Here is a 19,198-nt window from a genome sequence, read left to right as displayed (position 1 = left end):
CGCAGGGTTGAACCAGTGACCTGAGCCACAGCAGGTTACCTCACTCTGTCCTCATTATCCTACTATCAGTTGGCCCTGGCACGGTCACACTGCTAGGCAGCACACACAGGGCTTCGGGCACGTGCAGACAAAAATGAAACTTAATATATTTTTAGATTCTGTTATGGTTTAGACTGTGCCAAATCGTTTATAAAGTATGTGATTGGAAGATCACTGACTTCAAGGTTCTAAAAGTCCTCTCAGCTAGTTTGCCCCTCCCTGCACAAATGTAAAATACCTAGTGGAGTTTGTTCAACTTACAAAAATATAAACGCAACATATAAAGAGTTGGTCCCATGTTTCATAAACTCAAATAAAAGATCCCAGAAATGTTCCATAAGCACAGAAAGCTTATTTCTCTAAAATGTTATGCACAAATGTGTTTATATCCATGTTAGTGAGCATTTCTCCTTTACCAAGATAATCCATCCACCTGACAGGTGTGGCATATCAAGAAGCTGATTAAACAGCATGATCATTACAGGTGCACCTTGTGCTGGGGACAATAAAAGGCCACTATAAAATGTGCTATTTTGTAACAACACAATGCCACAGATGTCTCAAGTTTTGAGGGAGTGTGCAATTGGCATGCTGACTGCAGGAATGTCCACCAGAGCTGTTGCCAGATAATGTAATGTTAATTTCTCTACCAAAAGCCGCCTCCAACGTCGTTTTAGAGAATTTGGCAGTACGGCCAACAGGCCTCACAACCACGCCAGCCCAGGACCACCACATCCAGATTCTTCACCTGCGGGATTTTTTGAGACCAGCCACCTGGACAGCTGATGAAACTGGATTATTTCAGTCTGTAATAAAGCCCTTTTGTGGGGAAAAACGAATTCTGATTAGCTTGGCCTGGCTCCCCAGTGGGTGGGCCTATGCCCACCCATGGCTGCGCCCCTGACCAGTCATGTGAAATCCATAGATTAGGGCCTAATTCATTTATTTCAATTGACTGATTTCCTTATATGAACTTTAACTCAGTAAAATCGTTGAAATTGTTACATGTTGCGTCTATATTTTTGTTCAGTATGGTTAGGACCATGGCAAACAAAGTAAATTCTAAGCTCTACTGTTATTTTGTAGTATATACTCCACTTCAAACTCGTGTCCTATAAACAAGCTAGGACTCTGAATAGTAAGGCACAGCGTTGGCAGTGTGTGCTCTCTTGTAAAGATAGATTTATAATCCACTCCTCCCTGCGGTGAAACCCAAACTGTGCCCTTGTAACCATGTCTTGCTCAGCATGCTCAGTCAGCCTCATATCAATAGTTCCTCACACAGCAGAAACACAACGCCATGACACTACAACCTTGCCACAGTCACACCACTTCTATATGGGACATCTAGTAGTATGTATACCTTGAAATACAACCTCAACAAGGAACAACAGAAGGACAGCACCAGCTACATAAGAACAGTGAAAGATTACTTTTGACGTTGCACTTTAGAATCAGCTGCAAAACTGTGGTGCCTTGTTCACATGCAGTAGTTTGTAGTTAATTGACAATGTGAGCACAAAATCAAAAGTACTGTACCATAACCAACCCTTCCATTGCACTACATGCTTTCCTCTGGGTCATGAAACACACCTCCGAGAATCTCCCCCTCCCCCAATATGATGATTGATCCAAATTGAATGACACTATATTGAAAGCTACCAACTCACACCAGCAAATAGACAGACATATTAATCACATGTGGATGTATTAGCATAGTGTTAAGAAAGCAGGGGAATGTACCACTACTCAAAGCAGTTATCTAGCCCCACGGTGAGTGAGTCTACCTCAGCACTAGATGGGAAGGGGAGGGAGGCTTGTTAATCAAACAGCATGCAGGTGACTGACTAACTTCCCCACACATCATCAGCATCGGAGGAGGAAGACCATTACCCAGAAGTAATGCAGGGAATATGACCCTCTCTCTCCTGCTGGGGAAAAACACAAGGGTCTGAGACCTCATCAACATCCATAACTCAACACATCTCCATAGACTCCCAACACTAAACAAGCATTTCAAATACACATTTCTACAGTCAAATTTATCAACGTTAAGAAATCTAACTGAAACAAAACGGTCTTAGGAGTGACTGACTGCTTAACACAGCAAATAAAAATGACAAATGCATTAGGCCTATATCCAAATAAAGACAATTTCACATTATGAAACGTTGTTGTCCTTTGCCAAGTTTCTTTCTCATAAAATCTAAGCTTTCATTTCCTATTCGTCAGCAATGAGTAATGTGTGGCTCACTGAGGGTGAAGTGGAAGCGGGCTTCGACTTACGTTTTGTCGTAGTACGACGACGTCATGTGGAGGGTATGGGAGAACTTGGCTGTGTTGCCGTTGATCACGTTCCCGTTTTCCGTGATGGCGTAAGACTTTCTGGCTTTCTGGTCCTTGGCAAAGTTCCTGCAGGCTGCCAGCTTAGACTCCAGAGCCTGAGACGGACATAGAGAATGCAGAAAGATAAGAGGCCTTCCACTATTAGCAAGAAATTACAATATGGTATAAGACAAGGAGTGTTTCTCAAAACGCATACTACCGTGCTCCGAGCACGCAAATTGGAGCACGGGAGGGTTGGAGTATGAGTCCAAATCAAAGTATGCGAAACGGAGCGCACTTCTCTATTTTAAAGCATGCATCGATGCAATCTTCAACGGAAAGTATGAAAATAAATATGACGCAACCACATAAGAAATGATGCAAATTTTCTCAATCAATAGCGGCCATTATTTGAGCTGAAGTGAGAGAAAATACACCGACTTCAGAATGAAATGTTGCCTATTCACATCTCATATGTTGCTTGACTACAATATTTTATCTTGATACGTTAATAAATACATGCTATGTTAATTTTGGCATGGTTACCTGCCTACAATACCCACTATAGAGTGCGTAGGTCACAAGCCCATAGTAAGTCAATAGAGCTAACTGGCTAGCTACTACTGTTAGCTAAACAGATAGTCACAAAGAATTGTTAGCTAGCTACCCACAAAGAATTTACATCTACCTTGGATAATATTTGTTTTAGGTCATTTTTGCCACTTATACTATCTGGTTAGCTACATTATTACAATTCACATATAACTAGCTGACAGTTATGAAGTAAAACGTTTGCTTTTTGTATATATTGTTTAGTCTCTACCATTGTCTTGGTTAGAAGAAGGAAGGTTCAGTGAATGGGTAAGTCCATAGTAAGTCATAGTAAGGCTAACTGGCTAGGCACAAAGAATTGTTAGCTAGCTACCCACCCACGAAGAATTGACATCTACTGTACCTTGCATAAAATTCGTTTTAGGTCATTTTTTCCTGTTTAGCTGGCGAGCTAGCTAGATTACAATGATTCACATATCTAGCTGATAATTATGAAGTAAAACGTTTGCTTTGTCTATTTCTTGTTTCGTCTCTATTGTTGCCATTGTCCTGGCTGGAAGAAGGTTCAGTGAATGGGGAGATACAGCATGAGGTAATACAGTAGGAGGAGTGCGAGTGCTTCTCAAATGTAATGTTTTATGCGTTCTCCATGCGCTAGTCCTCACAAGAACGTACTCAAGAGAACATCCTCGGATAATGTACTTGGAGCATGAGAGTGCGCAGGACGGTAGTATGCATATTGAGAAACACCAACAGTCTCAGTGTACCAGGGCATACGGTGAATAGTGATCTGTACAAATGGAAAAAACAAATGTACAAATGTATGTCTCACCCCTACTTTCCGAAGCAGGTCACCTACGATGTTGAGTGCTGATATTCTGGCAGAGGGAGTTAGTGAGTTACCAAGGCCGTTTGACAACTCTGGGGGGAAATAAATACAATTAGATAAATACATACAGTATACTGCACATAAAAAAAGGTTAGGCAACATATTGAGGTGTTGGGGTCAGAGCAAAAGGGTACCTGTTGGGTTGGCGAAGGCGTTGTCCAGACTATTGGCGAGCGGCGTGGCGGGGAGAGACAGTGAGGCCTGGACAGAGGAATCCATCTTGTCGTTGTCCTCCTGGGTGGGCGAGGCGGGTGCCGACATCCTGGTCAAGTCCGTATTTCGCTCTCGGACGGCGAGCTCCTGTCGTAGGTCTGACAGACAAGCAGACAGACATAATATTTAACTCTAAAACAGACCATATTGATACCAGACATTCAAATTGAGGATAATGCTGTTATAGTCTCTCCCAACAATAATTTGCAGCTGTAAGCAATGCTGTGAGAACATGGGTTCTATTAATTTCACAGAGAACAGCTCATTTTCTAATGAGTGAAGGCAGGCAGTGGTTTGAGTGAAACTGGATCAATAAGCACCTCTGGCCTCATCTTTTAATCTCTGCACTGAAACCAGGAGGGACTCTTTCTCATCAAGCTCACTCTCCAGGAAGGCATTCCTTTCGATGGCCTGGTTCAGACGCTGCTCAAAATCCTCCAGGGACACGATCGTAGTCCTGCAGAAGGAAATAAAGGAGAAAACATTTAATTTGTGTGACTTTTTATTTATACAGTGTACTCTCTGTTAGTCAGCAACTCTACCAAAAATGTTAGGTGTGCGTCAGCTCATAATTTTTACTAGAAAATGAATGTTTAGTGACAAACAAATGTCCCGATTCCTCCAAGTAATCTACATCTCTGGCGATGTGTGACAGTGCTGACCTGAATCCAATTCAATCCAATTTACAGCAATCAGACCCAATTGGGCAAGTGTTTTAATTGGAATGGAGATTTGCCATCTGTCTGATTACTCCCAATGAAGAGCACAGTGTAAAATTAACTAGGAAGCACACAACAAGCACCTCAGCCTCCATCATTGATCAGCACCTCTCTGCATGGGGTAAATATATGGGTTTGTTTTCTGAAAGATGGTCAGAGGATGACTACCTTTGCTTAAATTGTTAGATTAGTACTACTGTTAGATATTGCCCTTTTCCTCCAAAATGAACATAACCCTGAAGTACACAGTAAATATCAAATTATGACTCCTACAGCTCGTCTTCTAATGCTGTATCCAGTATGTGTCTGTTAGATACTGTGTAGTGGTCTGGGTCTCTTTGCTGACCTCTTGGCTCTTTCCAGGTCGTCGTTGGACTGCTCCAGCTCCCGGACGTATTTGTGGAGCTGCTCCTTGATGCCCCGGGTCTGACCCAGGTCACCCTCCAGCATGCTGATCTGCTTGTAGCTTTGGGCATACTGCTGCTCCAGTTTCTCCTGAAAGGGGGGATGGAGAGATTAGGAGAGAGAAGAGAAAAGAAAGAGGGATACCTAGTCAGTTGTACAACTGAATGCATTCAACTGAAATGTGTCTTCCGCATTTAACCCAACCCCTCTGGGGGGGGGGGGTTAAAATTGGTAAAGGACGTTAAAAGCTTCCAATGGTGTTTTACTTACTAAAATATTTTCCTAACACTACACAGTCGAACGCACCCAAGGAGGGAACCGCGTTAACCTACATTCTGTCATCTATTTTTCAGAGCACTCCGTTGTGCTCCAGCGTTCTCAGGCTATGGGATGATGATGTGACCCATGTCTCCTCCAGCTCTCTGGTGACAAGCTCAATAGATGGGACTGGATCTGCCTGCCTGTCTGACCTATATCTTCTGGATACATCACGTCTGAATCATTTAACCACTAACCTCGACCAGACAAGCCCTGCTTTGTCCTGAAATGCCGTTTTATATGAACTACATGTGCATACTACACTGACTACATCAAAACACATTCTAGCCTATGTCAAGTAAAAGTATGTCATAACAAGGCGTTAAACAAGGTGTCACAGACAGTCTAAATGTAGCGCATACTGCACAACATGAATGCATCTCTAAGATTCTTTACTCTGGCGTCAGAATGAGAACTAGTTGCTGTGGTATTTTCCATAAACAAAGGCATGAAAGCAAGAAAAAATTTTTACCTGCCTGGAATAACCACCATACAGTCAGAAAAAAGATGAACCGATTACATTCTTAACACATTCGTATCTCACCATCACCGGTGCCGTGATTCACTGACTCGCATGGCAGGAGTCGTAATGTGAACATGGACGCAGAGCCACGCTCATCCTAGAGCTAATTATGGAGCGTGAATTAACATGCTGATGCATTATGTATGAGAATTAGGGATTGGCAATTGAAATGATTACACTATTCGAATATCATGACATTTATTCAGATACCCCCCAAAAATTGAATCGACCAAAAATTGACTCGACCAATCAGAATGATGAAAATGCACAAACGGCAGAGATAAACACAGGGTATCTGCAGGTTCCATGAAGTTGAATTGCTAATATTCTTCTCCAGAAATGAGCCCATGTTTGCAAAAAGTTGGATTATTAGGGCTGGCTCTTTCACCAAAGGCTATAGCCGACATGACTCATATTTTTCAGGCTGGTGTGCTAATTTAGCAATGATTATTCTGCTGTAGCCTAACAGCTGTAGTAGCATAGTTTAAGCGGGTAGGCTATAGATGACTAAAGCAAGGGCTTTCCCATCTGCATTTGTTAATGCTACCCCAATGGGCTAATTCATTAGCTGGATCACAAAGTCTAAGTGTTCAGAATGTTGGCTTCCATAATGATACCACTGTGAAAAAATGCCTTAAAAAGTCAAATATACAGCACTGTTACTGTATAAAACACAGTCAACTCTCCATCTGGAGAGCTGGGTGTGCAGGCTTTTGATCCACCACTGCTCAAGCACACCTGAGTCCACTTAACAAGGTCACTTTGAGCAGTTGTTTTGTAGAATCTGGCGAGTGTTGCTGGAACAAAAGTCTACACACCCAGTAGCTCCCCTGATGTGTTACAACATTAGCCTACAACCAAAAAGTCTAATAAAATAATTCCCTCATTAAGTGAATAAGATATCAATTCACTATACTTTGAAGCAAGGTAGCTATGCAGGAGGGCTCTAGACTGACTTTTTCAAGTGCCAAGACATGAAAATTAGCTATTTCAAACATGTTCAGGAAAAAAATGTCTATTTCATCTAACATGTTTAGGGAATGCATGATGGATATTTTTATGTGCAACATGTCATAATAGGATGCAGAATAATCACATTTTTGGGGGGATTAATTTGCCAGCATGTTTTTTGTGCATATTAGTCTAGGCAATGTGCTACATAATTTACCAACTGAGGAAGTGGGAACTCAAAACACATTAGCCACATTGCTAACTCTAAATATGATATTGTTGATAGGCTGTTTCCCGTAGTAGTGATCAGAGCAAAAATGGGAAAGAGTTCCTTGTCTGACTGATATGAAAGAGATTTCTCATTTAGATTACACATTAATTTCTGACTAAGAACCCTCTACTTTACTGTTGACCATGCCTGATTTTGCTTAATATCATGTACGCTGGGATACTCACAGATACATGCTACAACAACTTGCCTCCTCTCTGGACAGCACTAAAGGACAAGCCATGATGATACAAACTTCAAATAGTCATCAATTTATTATGTCAAGGATATGGAGTTTTTCATAGGTTGTCAAAAGAAGAGCGTCATACTTTTTCAGCATGAACGCTAAAAGGCTCCTCGTAAATATTTTCTTACCAACTCATGGTTGTAATATTCAAATTCACAGGGAACTCAACTTCACAGGGTTTCAGATTTGTTTCAGATTCCAAGCACAAAAAATATGTATTCAGTCCTTTAAGTGCATTGTGTTCGTCTTGGTACCTTGAGTGAGTCCACCTCGTTCTTGAGCCTGCTGTTCTCAGAGTGCAGGTCTCTCATGCGGTGCTCAGCCTGCCCCAGCTGGGTTTCCAGCTCTGCCTCCAGCTCTCTGCTGCCCTCCTGAAACTCCAGCAGCTCCTCCTGGGCCTCCTGGCAACTGACAGGGCAGACACCACCGGAGAGGACGTGGTTAGTAAACCATTACACCATTGTTATTTTACAGTCCATTGGTATTTACTTAGAAATTAGAAGGACCCAAGAGTGTATCTACGAGTTATAAATAAAAAGCACACAGGTGTGTTGCAGCTTAATGTGCTGAATGGTATATTATCCTTGATCTTCTTTATTCATCTAAAAACATACAAAACCCTCATTGCATCGGTGCTTAAACACACAAATGTCTTAAGGCAATTTAAAACGGTGGAAATTGAAAGTGCAGATCATGTTACACTGCTTAACAAAGCCCACACAGGATTTGTACCGTTACACTGCTTAAAAAAAGTGCAATATGAAGAAATCGCTCTGCCATTTCCAAAAATTCTAAATGTTCACCTAATTTCAGTTTGTGACAAAACAAGCAGTCCATCTAAAACGATGTGAAATACATGACCAAAAGTATGTGGACAGTGCTCGTCAAACATCTCATTCCAAAATCATGGACATTAATATGGAGTTGATCCCCTTATATAACAACCTCCACTCTTCTGGGAAGGCTTCCCACAAGATGTTGAAACATTGCTGCAGGGACTGCTTCCATTCAGCCACAAGAGCATTATTGAGTTTGGGCACTGACGTTGGGCAATAAGGCCTGGCTCCAGTCGGCATTCCAATTCATACCAAAGGTGTTCGATGGGATTGAGGTCAGGGCTCTGTGCAGGCCAGTCAAGTTCTTCCACACTGAACTCGACAAACCATTTTTATATGGCCCTTGCTTCGTGCATGGGGGCATTGTCATGCGGAAACAGGAGAGGGCCTTCCCCAAACTGTTGCCACAAAGTTGGAAAAACAGAATCGTCTAGGATGTCATTGTATGCTGTAGCGTTGATATTTCCCTTCACTGGAACTAAGGGGCCTAGCCCAAACCATCAAAAACAACCACAGACCATTATTCCTCCACCACCAAACTTTACAGTTGGCGCTATGTATTGGGGCAGGTAGTGTTCTCCTGGCATCCGCCAAACTCAGATTCTTCCGTTGAACTGCCAGATGGTGAAGTGTGATTCATCACTCCAGAGAATGCGTTTCCACTGCTCCAGATTCCAATGGTGGAAAGCTTTACACCACTCCAGTCGACGCTTGGCATTGCGCATGGTGATCTTAGGCTTGTGTGTGGTTGCTCGGCCATGGAAACTCAATAGCGAGTGTCGCAACCGAGGACAAACGATTTGTACGCGCTTCAAATCACCACCCTCTGGAGAGCCCTGCAGTTGCGGGCGGTGCAGTTGCCGTACCAGACGGTTATACAGCCCGACAGGATGCTCTCAATTGTGCATCTGTAAAGGTTTGTGAGGGTTTTAGGGGCCAAGCCAAATTTCTTCAGCCTCCTGAGGTTGAAGAGGCGCTGTTGCGCCTTCTTCACCTTCACCACACTATGTGTGGGTGGACCATTTCAGATCGTCAGTGATGTGTACTCCGAGGAACTTGAAGCTTTCCACTTTCTCCACTGCAGTGCCGTCGATGTGGATAGGGGTGTGCTCCCTCTGCTGTTTCCTGAAGTCCATGATCAGCTCCTTTGTTTAGTTGACATTGAATGAGACGTTATTTTCCTGGCACCACTCTCAGGGCCTTCACCTCCTCTCTGTAGGCTGTCTCGTCATTGTTGGTAATCAGGCCTACTTCTGTTGTGTCGTCTGCAAACTTGATGATTGAGTTGGAGCCGTGCATCGCCACGCAGTCATGGCTGAACAGGGAGAACAGGAGGGGGCTGAGCAAGCAGAGGTGTTGTTTCCTACCTTCACCACCTGGGGGCCGCCCGTCAGGAAGTCCAGGACCCAGTTGCACAGGGCAGGGTTCAGACCCAGGACCCCGAGCCTAATGAGCATGGAGGGTACTATGGTGTTTAATGCTGAGCTATAGTCAATGAACAGCATTCTTACATTAGGTATTGCTCTTGTCCAGATGGGATATGGCAGTGTGCAGTGCGATGGCGACTGCATCGTCTGTGAATCTATTGGGGCGGTAAGCAAATGGAAGTGGGTCTAGGGTGGCCGGTAAGGTGATATGATCCTTGACTGGTCTCTCAAAGCACTTCATGATGACAGAAGTGAGTGCTACAGGGCGATAGTCATTTAGTTTAGTTACCTTTGCTTTCTTGGGTACAGGAACAATGGTGGACATCTTGAAGCAAGTGGGGATAGCAGTCTGGGATAGGGAGAGATTGAATATGTCCGTAACCACTCCAGCCAGCTGGTCTGCGCAAGCTCTGCCGCCACGGCTAGGGATGCCGTCTGGGCCGGCAGCCTTGCGAGGGTTAACCCGCTTAGATGTCTTACTCACGTCGGCCACAGAGAGCCCACAGTCCTTGGTAGCGGACCGCGTCAGGGGCACTGTGTTATCCTCAAAGTGGGCAAAGAAGGTGTTTAGCTTGCCGGGAAACAAGACGCCGGTGCCCGTGACGTGTCTGGTTTCCCTTTGTAGTCCGTGATTTTCTGTAGACCCTGACACATACATCTCGTGTCTGAGCCGTTGAATTGCGACTCCACTTTGTCTCTGTACTGACATTTTGCCTGTTTGATTGCCTTACGGAGGGAATAACTACACTGTTTGTATTCAGTCATATTTCCAGTCACCTTGCCATGGTTAAATGCGGTGGTTCGCACTTTCAGTTCACGGTTTCTGGTTTGGGTAAGTTAATATTCACAGTGGATACAACATCTCCTATACACTTCCTGATGAACTCAGTCACCGTATCCGTGTATTCGTCGATGTTATTCTCAGAGGCTACCCGGAACATATCCCAATCCTGGTGATCAAAAGAAATCTTGAAGCATGGATTCTGATTGGTCAGACCAAAGTTAAATAGACCTTAGCACAGGTACTTCCTGTTTGAGTAGACTTGAGCTGCAACAGATTTCCAAAAACGATTGACAATTCTACCAATCTTGTTACGACAAAATTACACATTGGTTTACACCCCCCCCCCCCCCCCCCCCCACAGTTTTATTTAACACTGTTAATCATAGGGATTAGTGGTTTGGTGTGGATTATCCCTTTAACAAAGCCCAATGGTTCAACCCAGAAGTCTGTAACACAAACACAATGTTTAAAAAGGGTTAGAAGTCTAAAACAGTGTTACGGTGGGACTCATTTTGGTTAACAAAGCCCACACAGGATTTGTACAGTTACACTGCTTAACAAAGCCCACACAGGATTAATGCCTGACTGTTTGTTTCTTCTGTGTTTTCATATTTGTTTTATGTATTCATGTATGAGCTGTGCCAAGATGTTCCTCTTGTAGGACAATAAACGTGAGTTCAGTGTAACTGAATCAGAATCACTTGACCCAGCTAATCAAAGAACCCTTTGACTTCCCCTCATTGTTTGATAACACATCTCGTCACTAGTCCACCCTGGCCTCTCCATACGGAAACAGACTGTCTGTTGCTCAGAGCACCAGTAGATATTCTATAAATAACCAGGAGGTTGGGTTGTTTACAGTGGGTATGTGACCAGGGTAGAGCATGTTTTGTGTAGCTCAAACCATTCAGACGTTTCTGTAAACAACCCCTTACGGGATCAGCCCTTGTCTCACAAACCCCACTCTAGCTCAGCTCCCGTTAATTAAAAACGTGCCAGCGTTACGGTTGGACTTGTTGGGCTAACAAAGCTCACACGGGATTTGTACTGTTACACAGCTTAACAGTGTTTCGGGGGGGTTTGAGTGTGGTTATATAAGTATGTATCCGGCGCCCGCTACAGCCATGGATATACACACAGCTGCTCTAAAAATGTCAGTGTCCAGGGGCCATCGGAATGGCACGCTACAGGCATGTGACTGGCGGGACAGGGTGGAAGGGGAGCCTGGAGCCAGGAAAGCCATCAAACAGAACTCACTGTCCTTCTATGGGGTGTCCTGTGTTGTGACCCTGGGGGCAGTGGTGTTTTTGAAGGGGAAAGCCCACTTCCTCCATCTGTGGTTTATTCCAAACGCAGCAGCACCCTCGTGGCCTTTGAACAGCTTGAGGCAGATGACCCTATCGGATATCCTTGAGCTGTCAGGGAACACGACCATCCTCCTCACTTTACTACCCAAAATGTTTTTGCAACAGAGTTTGGGGGACCCTCAAGTAAGAGCATCCATTGTTGATACTAAGGAAGAATATTGTACAACTGCTTCACTACCAAATTCATGACAAATTCATCAGAAACACATTTAAATCGAGCAATACAAAGGGAAGTGGATTTGAATCCCCTTGGGTGTAAATTTCCAGGGAGCCTTAGGGCAATTCCACAGTAATAGAATTAGGCGGAGACTCAGATTTGTTTTACTTCAAAATGTTACCAAACAAAAACCCTTGATTTCAAAGTTGAACAAAATCATACAACTCTATGCACATGGACTAATTTTAACAATTTACATATTTGCTCTGAATTAAGATTCAAAGATGTCTGCAGATAGAATAGGGTGTCAGCTATGACATGACACTGACGTCGGGAAAAACATCTATTTTGATTATTGAACTACAGTAAGTGAAGTGGATTTACATCCGGTAACGGAATTTCAGTGACGGAATTTGGCCTACATGGGTCTCTGATCTGTACTATACAGAAATGCATAATTATGGACAGGAATATCCTTCTCTTCATGGTGATGTATCCTGAATAGGTACGCAAAGGTAGAAATATGCAACATCCTTCTTTTGCATATTTGGGTATTATTCTACACACTGGCTATTATTCTCTTGAGCTCTGCCTCCAAACAAGATCACATTTGGTTGGTCTGGACCAGACCAAATCTAAACCAATCATAGACGTCTATGTTTCACAAGTTAGGACATCACAGTACAGCAGAGTACAGCACAGTACAGCAGATATTTTCAGTACAGTACACTCTACTCTAGTGTGCTCTACTGTACTCAACTATAATCTACAGTACAGTAATCTACTTTACTGTTCTGTACTCTACCAGGGGTTGCGTTAGAGTTCAGAAATCAGCATTTTCAAAACACAGACCTTCAACCATTTCACCTGCTTTTTATATTGAAAGTCAGTGTTTTTCTGATTCAAGAGTGATTACGGGCGTACAACTATAGTTTCCATCACATAAAATACATTAGTGCAACACATTCGGCAGAAAATGTGGCTTCGTTTTCATCAGATGACAACAAAAGTGCAACACTATTTGGCTACAGCCACACAAGTAAATGATCTTACAATGAAAAAGCACGTTTATTTTTGGTAAAACAATGCATGGCCATCATATTTCTAATGTTTACCATAGAAAGAATGTAGCCAGCTACATTTCCTAATGCTTTGCATGAAGTTAATCTTGCATTTTATCAGAGAAAAGTAGGTAGGCTACACCGAGAAAAGTACCGGAGACAAGTAGCTACACATCAGTCAGAGCACTGTCTGCTGATAGAATGCCTGTTTGTGAATTCTCATCCGAATGGAAAAGTGCAAATGAAGCACAAAATTTGTCTGATGCCGAGAAGATATTATAATAACAAGCATTTTAAAATCGGCGTTCCCAAAACACAGCAAGATAATTCTCATGCATTTGTTTTTTTTCTGTGTGAAAAATGGATAATTCTGCATTAACGTGACCCCTGACTCTACTGTACTGTTTTATACTGTGCTCTACTGTACTGTGCAAACTTGTGAAACATAAACGTCTATGATTGGTTCAGATTTGGTCTGGCCAGGGCAGACTGACCAAATGTTAACTACTTTTCAACCTCAATGGACGTCCGGTGCCGGTCAATGCTCAGTGGGTAAATGGAATGAGGGTAGGTGGTAGGTGTCAGTAAGAGCCAGAAGAAGTGACATTAAGAGAGAAGAGAGAATATAAGGAGAGAGAGAGAGCAAGAGAGAGAAGCAGAGGGAGAAGCAGAAGCAGAGGGAGAAGCAGAGGGAGAGAGAGAGAGAAGCAGAGGGAGAGAGAGAAGCAGAGGGAGAGAGAGAGAAGCAGAGGGAGAGAGAGAGAAGCAGAGGGAGAATGAGAGGTTGTCCAGACTGTTCACTCTTGCTTTGACCACCAGATGACCGAACAAGAAAGAAAACAGTTGAAATCAGTTGAACATAACAGTATGCCAGTGGAAGGGAGGAAAGTAGCAGGTGAACCAACTGTGGTTTGTGACTGATTTCCCATTGTAGCCAATTAAATTCCGATTTTATAACATAATTGCGAGTTTTAATCACTTTATAATTCATAAACAAACTTGATATCAGTAAAAACACTAACTAATTGGTAGGTCTACCTTTACTTGTTTACTTTACTTTACTGTGAACTTAGAAAATATCTTAAAGATGTGGGTTTTTGGAAACAGAATTACAAGGCAATGTTTCTTAAACTTACAAAAGGTAAATAATTTCTTCAAAACTAAATATAAGTGTTGATATTAGTTGGGAGGGGTCTTTACTTCAACATTACTGTGCTTTCTAATACCTTTTAAGACTTTTTCTGATAGATGTTGTCTAAGACAATGTGTTGTTGTTTGTGTCGCACTGCTTTGCTTTATCTAGGCCAGGCCGCAGTTGTAAATGAGAACTTGTTCTCAACTAGCCTACCTGGTTAAATAAAAAATAAAAAGACCCCCTTTTCCATCTGTTTGAACAGAAATCAAAGCCTTTGCTTATCCCTAATTTGTAGGATGGGAAAATGGTTGAAAAATATATATTCCTTAATAAAAAAATTAAAAAAATAGACTTTTAGCTTTAATTTTACACCCAATGTGGCATGCTCCTATAAACTTCACGTTGGTGCTCATGGGTCCTTTAACATGGAAATTCCCCTTATATAACTGGTTGTAGTTTCCCCTAGTGCTGGGTGTGTCTGTGGTCCACTGCGATCTTATCAGCAGTCTTATTTCAAACAGCAGTAGGCCTATGCTGTGTGATGAGGATGTTCATTGAGAGAAATAGACCAGAGATAATTCCATTACAGGGAGCAGAGTGATGTCTGCTGCCCACTGTCAGTCACTCACATATGAGAAAAGATAAATCTAACACTGCTATTACGTAATCCCATTCAGTAGACTATATTAGAAGAGAGAGACATACTAGGGCTTCTGTTTTTAATGTGAAACCAGATCTGTGCCTTTGGAAGTATAAAGGAGCATTGAAAGAAATTCCTAACAAGGTCTTACATAAAGGACTGTCACAGGTGAAACTGGATCTATCATTCAATACAGCTCTTTAAAATGACAGAATGATGAAAGCCATTTGAGGTCCATGTAACAAGTCTGTCTGGGGAATTTCCTTTCAGAAGTATTCATGATTTTAAAGTACAGGTACAGGTAGTGTTACTCTGATCCCATGCACACAGTGAAACCACAGGATTCAAACATCATACTGTAACACCTCGGAGTTCCTTGTGAGTTTAAGTAAAAGTTAAGCCTGATGATGACCATAGAGATAGCATTAATGTAACACAAAAGGCATTATTTGTGCAGATCTTACTTTTTCTTGTACTTGAGGGAAAGAGCCTTCCAGAAGTTAATCTCCTCGTCTTTCGAGGAGAATTTTGGAATCATATCAGTGTCCATGGTATACATGTAGATCTGAAAAATCAATAGAAACAAGTTCTATTACACAACTGCACATGGTAAAACAATCATATATATCAGTAGCACTGTTGGGTCACAAAAGTTGAGCGGCAATAAACAACCACCATAGCAAATATGATACATTAGATATTTTGCCAAAAAGGACATAGAATAGGTCCAGATTAGAGTACACAGAGTATCCATCAGTGACACGGAGGACATTTTTCATTAGACACACTGCTGACAGAATGACCTGCAGTACCCTACTCTGTCGTTTTCAATCAATACATCTTCTCAAGCTTTCTCTGTACAGTTGTAGTCGAGTGCCAGAGTGTGTTTATGCGTAATGGTTGAGTGCCCTCTCTTCTGTATCGAGTTAAAAAACACATAACTGACTGGAATGGTGACCAACTCAGCAATTTTAACTCTTGTCCAGTAATCATTTATTATGCACTGTGTGCCAAAGCCATAGAACCTCTCTTCTGTGTACAAAACCGAAAGTAAAAGATACAATGAGTACATTTGAGCATGTTCAATTACGACTAGCTTAATGTTCTGAAGGACCATGGAGAACAACTCATTATTGCAAGTTCCTTGGAGTGTTATTCATACTATGTGGAAAAGTCCACAGCTACTGCTCCATAAAGGAAATATATGCAGTGAATAGCAATGATAAAAGTGAAATAGGTGGCGGTATAAAATGAGACACTCATTTCCCTGAGGTAAAAGTATGACTCGAAGTCCCATTCATCACAGTTACTCCATAATTAGAGATAAGGGAATGGAGGTGAGGCGCTGCATATGAAACCAGCCCGGAGCCCTGAGCCGAGGCCATGGGGAGGAGGGGGGGACAGACTGCTGTATAACAGACTGCTGCTATATTGCTCCCAATCAAATGTCAGCGTTATGGGTTGATACAGGCCTAACCACTCACGGAGTAGGTTTATGTGGGTGCTGTAGAATAATTTGATAAAAGGCTGCAAGTGAATGACAATAGAAATTATTTGAATAAATAAGCGTTTTATGTGGGTGCTTATATTTGTCCCATATCCCAACCTTCCCTGAGACACCCTCGCAGAGTGAGGTCACGGCCAGGGTCGGCCATTATCAACGGCAACCCTGGAGCAATTTGGTTTGAGTGCCTTGATCAAGGGCACATTGACAGATTTTTTTACCTGGTCAGCTCTGGGATTCAAACTAGCAACCTTTTGGTTACTGGCCCAACGCTCTAACTGCTATGCTACCTGCCACCTTTGATATCAGTTGCCTAGGATGTAAGAGCCTAGCGCCTTGACCACACCGACAGCGTCATTGCATTTTGTTACACCAGAAGTACATTAATTTCCAATGGAACGCTGTGATTGCCTCGCAGCATTCCGTTGCAGAGGCAGTTGCAGTGCATTCTGTGTGGTGCATATGTTGGATTTATTGAACGTAAAACTGTTTGCATAGACAAATTTGACAGAAATGGTAGCAGAAGGTGAATGATGAACTTTTGTTGCACACATATCCAGATGGTGCTGCATACCATTTTGCGCAATGACGCTAATCGGTGTGATCGAGGCGTAACTGTACTGTAGTAGGTCAAATGAACATGTGGAATCTAGAATGGGATTTTAAATAGATTCTACTCACTCTCAATTCTGCAATGAATGTGGGGTTTTGATGAATGTAAACAATGGTCACCACAGGAAGTAGCCTAGGTACAGTGTCTTCAGAAAGTATTCCTACCCCTTGACTTATTCCACATTTTGTTGTCTTACAGCCTGAATTCAAAATGGATTAAATAGATTTTTCCCCCTCACCCATGTACACACAATACATAATGACAAAGTACATTTTTAAGAAACATTTTGCTAATAAAACCCAGAAATATCAAACTTACTTAAGTATTCACACCCCTGATTCAATCCTTTGTAGAAAGACCTTTGGCAGCGATTACAGCTGTGAGTCTTTCTGGGTAAGTCTAAGAGCTTTGCACACCTGGATTGTACAACATCTGCCCAATATTCTTTTCAATACTCTTCAAGCTCTATCAAATTGGTTGATCATTGCAAGACAACCATTTTCAGGTCTTGCCATAGATTTTTAAGTAGATTTAAGTCAAAACTAACTCGCCCACTCAGGAACATTCACCGTCTTCATGGTAAGCAACTCTAGTGTAGATTTGGCCTCGTGTTTTAAGTTACTGTCCTCCTGAAAGGGGAATTCATATCCCAGTGTCTGGTAGAAAGCAGATTAACCAGGTTTTCCTCTAGGATTTTGCCTGTGCTTAGCGCCATTCCATTTATTTTTCTCTTGAAAAAAACTCCCCAGTCCTTAACGATTACAAGCACACCCATAACATGATGCAGCCACCACTATGCTTGAAAACATGGAGAGCTGTACTCCGTAATGTGTTGTATTGGATTTGCCCCAAACATAACACTTTCAGGACAAAAAGTGAATTGCTTTGCCACGTTTTTTTTCCTACAAAGTGCCCTTTGCGAGGCATTGGAGAACCACCCTTGTCTTTGTGGTTGAATCTGTGTTTGAAATTGTATGTGTTGGGTACAGAGATGAGGTAGTTATGTTAAACACTTATTGCACAAGAGTAAGTCCATGTAACTTATTGTGAGACTTGTTAAGCACATTTTTACTCCTGAACTTACTTAGGCTTGCCATAGGAAAGAGGTTGAATACTTATTGACTCAAGACATTTCAACCTTTCTATTTTTTATAAATTAGGGAAAAAAAGAAAAAAACTAAATTCCACTTTGACATTATGGGGTAAATGTGTGTAGGCCAGTGACCAGAAAAATCTATTTAATCAATTTTAAAGTCAGGGGGAAAAGTCAGGGGGTGTCAATACTTTCTGAAGGCACAGTATCTCTCAGCAGCAGAGAGGAATTTCTAGCACATTGGCCAGTGTGCTGACAATCATTGACAATTGCAAAATATAGTTTCACAGTGTGTGTGTCACATTACATATTTGCAAAGGAAGTTGTGAGAATATCTGGGCAAATAACTTTGATATAACAAACGCTGGGTTTTACAGGTACGAGCTCAGTCAATACTATTATATTTTTTAGGGCAAATACAAAGCAAAAGTAGTTTTTTTTCCCAACCAACAATTCCATCGGATCCTTAACTTTAAGCACCAGCTATCAGAGCAGCTCACAGATCACTGCACCTGTACATAGCTCATCTGTAAATAGCCCGTCCAACTACCACATCCCCATACTGTTATTTTATTTAGCTCCTTTGCCCCCCAGTATCTCTACTTGCACACTCATCTTCTGCACATCTATCACTCCAGTGTTTAATTGCTATATTGTAATTATTTCGCCACTATGGCCTATTTATTGCCTTACCTCCCTTATCCTACCTCATTTGCACACACTGAATATAGACCTTTTCTATTGTATTATTGACTGTATGTTTGTTTGTGTTGTACTGCTTTGCTTTATCTTGGCCAGGTCACAGCTGTAAATGAGAACTTGTTCTCAACTAGCCTACCTGGTTAAATAAAGGTGAAGTAAAAAACAATTAAAAAAAGTTTAGAACATGAGACAAAGCAAATGGCTACGTGATCTGTGAAAAAGTCCCTAACACTGACCTTCTGCCCTGCGATTAATACAAGTGGGCAACTAAGTGTTAGGTAGGGGCAATTCCAGATTGTTCACTTTAAAATGTATACCCCCCCCAAAATATTTGATTTCCAAGTTTAATAAACCATATGCACATGGGCTACTTTTAACAATTTCCACAGAAGATTTTACAAAAACAAAAAAAGAACTGTGCAGATATAAA

At 42.0% G+C, this 19,198-nt stretch overlaps 1 protein-coding gene across 1 annotated transcript in view; it reads right to left on the bottom strand.

Moving 5' to 3' along the window:
* The window catches only part of LOC120045475 (nuclear distribution protein nudE-like 1-A), a 30,691-nt gene that overhangs the window by 2,459 nt on the left and 9,034 nt on the right, over positions 1-19,198 (bottom strand). The window contains exons 2-8 of the mRNA XM_038990365.1: positions 15,321-15,421; positions 7,704-7,857; positions 5,084-5,232; positions 4,339-4,475; positions 3,940-4,116; positions 3,749-3,837; positions 2,326-2,480 (exon numbers count right to left, since the gene is read on the bottom strand). Coding sequence (XP_038846293.1) covers positions 2,326-2,480; positions 3,749-3,837; positions 3,940-4,116; positions 4,339-4,475; positions 5,084-5,232; positions 7,704-7,857; positions 15,321-15,415 — 956 coding nt within the window. The 5' untranslated portion in view covers positions 15,416-15,421. The remainder of the gene's footprint in view (positions 1-2,325; positions 2,481-3,748; positions 3,838-3,939; positions 4,117-4,338; positions 4,476-5,083; positions 5,233-7,703; positions 7,858-15,320; positions 15,422-19,198) is intronic.

The sequence above is a fragment of the Salvelinus namaycush genome, chromosome 4, assembly GCF_016432855.1.
Source record: "Salvelinus namaycush isolate Seneca chromosome 4, SaNama_1.0, whole genome shotgun sequence".
Classification (NCBI taxonomy): Eukaryota; Metazoa; Chordata; class Actinopteri; order Salmoniformes; family Salmonidae; genus Salvelinus; species Salvelinus namaycush.
This window is presented reverse-complemented; position numbering and strand designations above follow the sequence as displayed.